The 7,514-nt window shown below is 37.5% G+C and overlaps 1 protein-coding gene across 1 annotated transcript; it reads left to right on the top strand.

Moving 5' to 3' along the window:
- Positions 1-345: 345 nt before the first annotated feature.
- On the top strand, positions 346-7,193 carry LOC116005298 (putative cyclic nucleotide-gated ion channel 7). The gene is made up of 8 exons (XM_031245567.1): positions 346-508; positions 2,993-3,166; positions 3,281-3,861; positions 4,018-4,230; positions 4,306-4,619; positions 4,696-4,807; positions 4,898-5,134; positions 6,212-7,193. Exons 3-8 carry the CDS (start codon positions 3,313-3,315, stop codon positions 6,950-6,952), a joined length of 2,166 nt encoding a protein of 721 aa, XP_031101427.1. The 5' UTR covers positions 346-508; positions 2,993-3,166; positions 3,281-3,312; the 3' UTR covers positions 6,953-7,193.
- The last annotated feature ends 321 nt before the right edge of the window (positions 7,194-7,514 follow it).

Raw genomic sequence — 7,514 nt, forward strand, 5'->3', positions numbered from 1 at the left:
GTTATTAACCCCCAACAAACAGAATTCTTAAAAAAAGGACTAAAGTGGGTAAAACCATTAAAGTCGATGACTAAATAGAGTACAACAAATCACTTAGGATTAAATTGAGTAAAATCACTATAGTGGGTATTAACTCAATCTTAAACTATCAAAACTTATTTTACGTTGATCGAATAATTGAACAATCTTTGTTATTTTTAAACATGACATAGTATGGCATGCACTTGATGAAAAAACAAGGCTACATAATCTTTAGGCGCCGAAAGTTTTTCTCCACCCCATTTTATTTCTTTTCTTCTCTTCTGGGATGGAAAGAACTACAGGCAGAAGCATTATCTTCTAGGAACCTCACATCTCTCATCTTTCTCTCTCTCCCTCTCCCATCCTCCCCAAAAAAAATTTCTTCTTTCTTTTCCCCACGCCCACGCCGCAGCCTCGCCGTCGTCCGGTAGCTCCTCCGTCATCGCAAAGCAGCCATGCGGTTCTATTTTCTGTTCTTAATTTGTGGGTATGGAGTTCTCTAATTGTTCCTACTTTTTAGATAATTGTAATAGTAATATAATAACCCTGGATGATGATGCACTGATTGTTGTGGGTGTGATTTGTTAGTAGTAATAATAATAATTATATAATGAGGAGATGATGATTATGATGATGAAGAGATGATTAATGGAGAATGAAGCTGGCGAAATGATGGTAATGTTTGTAAGTTAATGAAGATGATGATCTTCTGCATAATGACTAAAATAACAACAACAACAACATCTAATAACAACAACAACAACAACAATAATAATAACAATAATAGTATTGTGATTATTATTTTGGTTCAGAGGTTCGGGTTCCTATCAAATTGATTTAGATTCTATAAGGTGTTGACCGAAACCTTGACTTCAAGGGTAAGTGTCTATGTTCACCAAAATTTTACCCCAAAAAATATTTATTATATTTACTTACAAACTTATGAGCATTTTTATACAACTTATATGTGTTTGAAATAAATATTTGGAAATTCTATTGTGTTGAAAGTGATACAGATTTTGATATGTGAAAATATTTATGTTCGCTAAATTTATTTAGACAAAATATTTAATGTCATGGAAATTATGAATAAAATTATTTATATGCTTTATAATTTTATATATGTTTTATATGGTTTTTGGAATGATAAGTTGAATTATACTGTGATTTGGATTTATAAGGGTGTGAATATTTGATTTATGGTATATGAATTAGTATGATTAGTATAAAATTATAAATTTTGTATACCCTTGGATAAGGGTAAAAGCCTGAGATTTTGGAATAAATCTATGGAAATCTCTCTCTATGTGTGTAAGAGAGATGGAGTTGAAAGTTTTGAAAATTACATTTTAATAGCCTACTGGCAATGGTATTATTTTGTGAAATTTGGTTATTGGGTTAAACCCAAATTATTTTGAGAAGTCAAATTATTTTGAAGGGTGAGCAGTGACATAAAAGTTGTCCCACTAAGACTACATGTCCTGTTACTTTGAGGAGGGAGCAATAGAAACATATCATGCGTGTCTCACGAGGACTGCATATACTGTTATTTTGAGGGGTGAGCAGTGACGTAAAAGCATATTCACTAGGGTATTTACCCTATTGTGTAGTAGTCGGTAGAAACATATCATAGCTACTTGGATTAGTTACTATTCATTGGGTTTGGAAACACTTTGGTATTAGTTCTATTCCACTTGAATGGAATTTTTGAGGAGTGAGTAGTGACGTAAAAACTGATTCACTGGGACAAAGTTCATGCCCATTATTTGATTGGTAAATCCTTCATATCTATATATATATATATATATATTTGTATGTATGTATGAGAATGACTTTTGAGAATGCCTATACTATGTTTTGAAAATGCTTATGAGAAAAGGTAATCTTTGTGTTTCTCCATACTTGAGTTATATCTACATATATTTTGGAAATGACTATTGGAAGAGATTATGTTTGGAAATGATTATTGGATAAGAAGTATTATGTTGAAAAATGTTATTTTGAAAATCTACACACTTATGCATATGTTGGAAATATTAAATGGTCCAATAATGTTATCTTTGACTTGAATAAAATACTATTTTGGTGTGAGTAAGTTTATTAAGATGATTATACTCTTATACTGATTATAAATTTTTAATGTGAAAAGCAAAGAAATTTTACACTCCGTATCTATATTGAATATCAAAGGTTTTCAAAATAATATATTCTATAAGTATTTTATGGGGAGAAGTAAACCTTACTTAGCTATATGCTAATTTTGGGTATATGTTGTTTTCCCCAAAAATGATTTTTAGGTGAACATAAATAGAAATTCAAGTCTAAGAGCGATTGAAGTCTTCCTAGATTGACTACTTTGAAAGATTGTTATCCGAAGAATTTATTGTTGTATAATTATTTCCCTTCTTGTATTAAGTTGGATTTGGATTATTTATTAGTAGTTGTAAGTTAGCCTTAGTGTTTGAATATAGGTAAATATTTAAACATGGCAGTAACATCATGTTTTCCTATTTGGTAGAAGTTATGCTTTTGCAAATGTTTAAGTCTGAAAAAAATTTATCCTTTTTAAGATGCAACCAAGCTGCGTCGCTCCTACAGGAGTCGAACTTATAACTTTGTGGTTACCAAGTTAAAAGTCAGACCAACTTGACTGGGTAATCCCATCCTAATGCTTCTTTAATGAATAGAACTGTATTTTGAGATTGTGATGAAGGTTTTCAAAATGGTGATCCTATCAACTAAGAATGTATTGATGGCATTTTGAATTGAAGTGGGGTTTTGGAGCTTTAGTCTCTCCCCTATTATGGGATGTGTTCAGAATAAAGACTATTTTAGATGATTGCATTCTTTGGGATTTCTATGCATCTTAATAAATTTGTTTAATTTTTTTCTTCATCCATAATTAAGAAATCTATTTGCCATTTAGAAGAATCAACTAATATTGTACAATACATGTTTCCGAAATTTACAGAACTGGAGTTTGATCCATGCATGCATGTGATCTTTGATGTGCCCATATGTCGATTAAAGGGAATCGGATTTGTTATCCAATATGGGCTAATTCTGTAATTGGGTTTCAAGACACAATACATTGGAGGGCATAAGGAGAAATTTGTAAGGTGTGCAATGCGGCACTTGTTAATTGGTAAGATTTTGATCTGTAAGAAGAAATGGAACTATCAAAGCACTTCTGTGGAATAATATAATACATGTAGTTCATCATCATTTAGTGATTTTTAAAATTTTTTCTATAATGCAGGTTAGAGTGTAGGTCATCATTCACATTTAGATATGGCTGGAAAGGCGAATTGTGGCTTTAATATAGACGGAATGGCTTCTGCTATACCACCTACCAATCCATCATCAATGTCAATAAAACTGGGAGTGATAAGAGGATCTGAAGGGCTAATGACATTCGGTCGATCACTGAAGTGTGGAGTTACCAGAGTTGTGTTCCCAGAAGATCTCAAGGTCTCTGAGAAAATGATATTTGATCCTCAGGACAAGTCCCTCCTGTTTTGGAATAGGCTTTTGGTTATTTCATGTATCTTTTCAGTAGCAGTTGATCCTCTATTTCTTTACCTTCCGGTTTTCAAGAGTGATGAAGACCACTGTCTTCACATAGATTCAAGTTTAGCATACACAACAACCACCTTGAGGACAATAATCGATTCGTTTTACCTCATCCGAATAATTCTCCAGTTTCGCACAGCTTACATTGCTCCCTCATCTCGGGTTTTGGGACGAGGTGAACTCGTGATAGATCCCAAAGAAATTGCATCCAGATACATACATCGTTATTTTATAGTCGATCTTCTTTCTATTCTCCCTCTGCCTCAGGTTTGTTTCTTTCATTTCTAGATCAAATTGGTTCTCTCATGCATATTTAATTTGTTAGGTAGAATTGTGATAAACTTCTTTTCCATTTACAAGCATCTATCTGTTAATTAATCTGTCTGTATTGATGCTTTAAGTACGAGGAAATGTGATATGCAGATTGTGGTCTTGAGATTCCTTAATGGATCCCGAGGCTCGGATGTAGTAGGTACAAAGAGAGCTCTAGTTCTCCTTGTTATTCTTCAAAGCATTCCTAGATTTTTCCGGTTTTTACCTCTAACTTCGGACTTGAAAAAGACTTCTGGAGTGTTTGCTGAAACCGCGTGGCTTGGCGCTGCATATTACATGTTGTGGTTCATGCTGGCAAGTCATGTGAGTATATCTATATTAGCTAGTATCTATCTATAAGAATTGAACTTCATTGCATATATAAAATTAAATTTGCAGATATTTGGAGCCTACTGGTACCTATTAGCTGTGGAACGTAAAAATTTCTGCTGGCAAAAAGCGTGTTTAGATAGTGCAGATTGCAGTCCAAGTTATTCTTTACTGTTTTGTTCACTTGATAGAGATAAAACTGCAAATTTAACTGATTGGAGGCAGATAACTGAAGATGTTCTCCACAAAAACTGTGTTGCTGATGACGATTCTCCGTTTAACTATGGCATATATGCGCAAGCTGTGTCATCTGGTATTCTTGACTCTGAAAAATTCATCCCCAAATATTGTTATTGCTTGTGGTGGGGCTTGCAGAATTTGAGGTAAAATATCATTGAAGAGGAAACACAGAAGAAGTAGAATATGAGACTATAAAAAATCTATCTTTGGTTTTTGCAGCACACTTGGGCAGGGTCTTGAAACAAGTACATATCCTTTGGAAGTTCTGTTTTCAATAGCATTGGCCATTATTGGGCTCCTGTTGGTTTCTATTCTCATTGGAAACATGCAGGTATATCTGCTGAAACTCATTTGTTAGATAGAAGACAAGGCATGGATGATTTGAGCTCATGAAATGTAGCGAAATGTGTACGTGTGCTAGACGTATCTTCAATCTATAACGGTTAGGCTGGAGGAGATGAGGATAAAAAGGCGCGACTCGGAGCAATGGATGCATCACAGGGTGTTGCCACCGGAGCTAAGGGAAAGAGTGAGGCGCTATGATCAATACAAATGGTTGGAAACAAGAGGTGTAGATGAAGAGAGTCTGGTGCAGAATCTGCCTGTAGATCTCAGAAGAGATATTAAGCGCCATCTTTGTCTGAATTTGGTTAGAAGGGTAAGTAAAGCATTTCTTGCACTCACTTCTTGCTAGATAGTTAATGTCATATGCATGCCTATAACTCTATAAGGATGACCGAGCTCAATACACATTCTTGCCAACACTTTCTCGATCGAATGCATATGCACTTACGAGTATAGTCTCAAGCAGTGGTTGTAGGTTTTCTCATCACCCAACACATTCTTGCCAATACTCTCATGGTTGAGCGCAATTGCCCTTACTAGCACAAGCAACCACAAGTTGTGGTTGTAGGTTTTCTGGCCACACAACATATTTGCCAACACTCCCTTGATTGAGCCAATTACACTTTCTGCAAGGCAACCTCGAGTAGTGGTTGGTTTCCTTGTCACCCAACGCATTATTGCCAATACTCTCTTGGTTGAGCCCAATTGCACTTACCAACACAACCTCAAGTAGTGGTTGTAGGTTTTCTAGTCACCAAACACATTCTTGCGAACACTCCCTTGATCAAGCTCAGTTGCACTTACCGCGGGGCAACCTCGAGTAGTGGTTGTTGGTTTCCTCATCACCCATACATTCTTGCCAATACTCTCTTGGTTGAGCCCAATTGCGGGTACTTACCAATACAACCTCAAGCAGTGGTTGTAGGTTTTCTGGTCACCCAACACATTCTTGCCAACATTCCCTTGATCAAGCCCAATTGCACTTACCTTAGGGCAGCCATGAGTAGTGGTTGTAAGTTTTCAGGTCTCCCAACATATTCTTGTCAGGCCAACACAATTTTAGTCAAGCCCAGTTGCACTTACTAGGGTAACCTCAAGTAATTTTTGTAGGTTTTCTTTTCACCCAATACATTCTTGCCAACCCTCACCCAGTTGAGCCCAATCGCACTTACCAGCATAGTGTCAAGTAGTGGTTGTAGGTTTCTTCATAACTCAACACATTCTTGCCGGCCTTTTCTTGATTGAGCCTACTTACACTAGCCAACACAATGCAACATGAAGTAGTACGTGATTTTAGGTTTCCTCATCATCCAGAAACTAAAACCATGCATATCCATGAAGTTATAGTGAGAACTGAAGCTACTATTCCGATCGGATCCATTGTTTGCAGGTGCCTCTATTCGCAAACATGGATGAGAGGCTGCTGGACGCCATATGTGAGCGACTGAAGCCAAGCTTGTTCACAGAAAACACGTACATCGTCCGAGAGGGCGATCCAGTGGACGAGATGCTCTTCGTCATCCGCGGCCGCATGGAGAGCGTGACAACAGACGGTGGTAGAAGCGGCTTCTTCAACCGTGGCATTCTAAAGGATAGCGATTTCTGCGGGGAGGAGCTTCTCACATGGGCGCTAGACCCAAAAGCGGGGGCGAACTTGCCGCCATCAACCCGCACGGTGAAGGCCTTGACGGAAGTAGAAGCCTTTGCACTGATAGCCGATGAGTTGAAGTTCATCACCACCCAATTCCGGCGCATCCACAGTCGGCAAGTGCAGCACACTTTCCGGTTTTACTCGCAGCAGTGGAGGACGTGGGCTTCCATGTACATCCAGGTTGCGTGGCGGCGCTACACCCGCCGAAAAAATGTAGAGCTCCGCCACAGCGAGGCCGGCTACGACGACGAGGACGACGATAATGATGAAACCACGTTGAACCCTGGGATTTCGTCATCGTCCTCCTCCTCCTTTAGCAACAGAAGCATCGTCGCCACCATGTATGCTTCTCGGTTCGCTGCAAACGCACTGTCGAAGGTGCGCAAATTTAGATCTTCTAGCCTCATCATGAAACCTCCTAAGCCTCCTGAGCCCGACTTTGATAAAGAGGATCTCACTAATGATCAACGCTTCATTTGATCCAGCCAATAAGTCACTACTGCATGCATGTACGCATACCTTAAATACACATATCATCCTCTTTTTAACTTTCCACACACCAGGGAGTTGTCCATATGCCGGGATCATTCTTACAAGTCCGTTCTTAACTTAGGAAGGATAATGCAACACTACTAATTTTGTCCTAATACGTATTTCAATGCTTGTTGAGTTAATTGAGCTTGAGTTTGTTGAGTTAATTGAGCCTGAGTTTTACTAGGTATATATCCCAATTCTACTCCCTCGATCGCTTTTAATTTACACATAATGTAACAAACAATGATAGGCTATTTTTGTCATGCGGGTCTCCAAAAATGTTCACATCAAGAATTTGAGAGTAAAAGTAGATAGAAGTTGGGAGTAGAAATATGATTACATATAGGCCCTGTTTGGTAAATGGCTGTTGGCTGATTGTGTTGGCTGTTTGGGTTAGAAGGTATGATTTGTTGATAATATTAGCTGATTGTAGAAAGTTGTTTGATAAATTAGCTGTTAGCTGATACCTGTTTGGTATAATTTTTTTTTCTCAAAAAGCTAATTGAAA

The sequence above is a fragment of the Ipomoea triloba genome, chromosome 2, assembly GCF_003576645.1.
Source record: "Ipomoea triloba cultivar NCNSP0323 chromosome 2, ASM357664v1".
NCBI classification, from domain to species: domain Eukaryota; kingdom Viridiplantae; phylum Streptophyta; class Magnoliopsida; order Solanales; family Convolvulaceae; genus Ipomoea; species Ipomoea triloba.

Bases quoted from the DNA above. Each gene is read 5' to 3' on its own strand.
- LOC116005298 (XM_031245567.1), top strand. From the start codon at position 3,313: ATGGCTGGAAAGGCGAATTGTGGCTTTAATATAGACGGAATGGCTTCT. The intron at 3,862-4,017 runs GTTTGTTTCTTT...TGTGATATGCAG, and splicing joins CTATTCTCCCTCTGCCTCAG to ATTGTGGTCTTGAGATTCCT. The intron at 4,808-4,897 runs GTATATCTGCTG...TACGTGTGCTAG, and splicing joins TTCTCATTGGAAACATGCAG to ACGTATCTTCAATCTATAAC.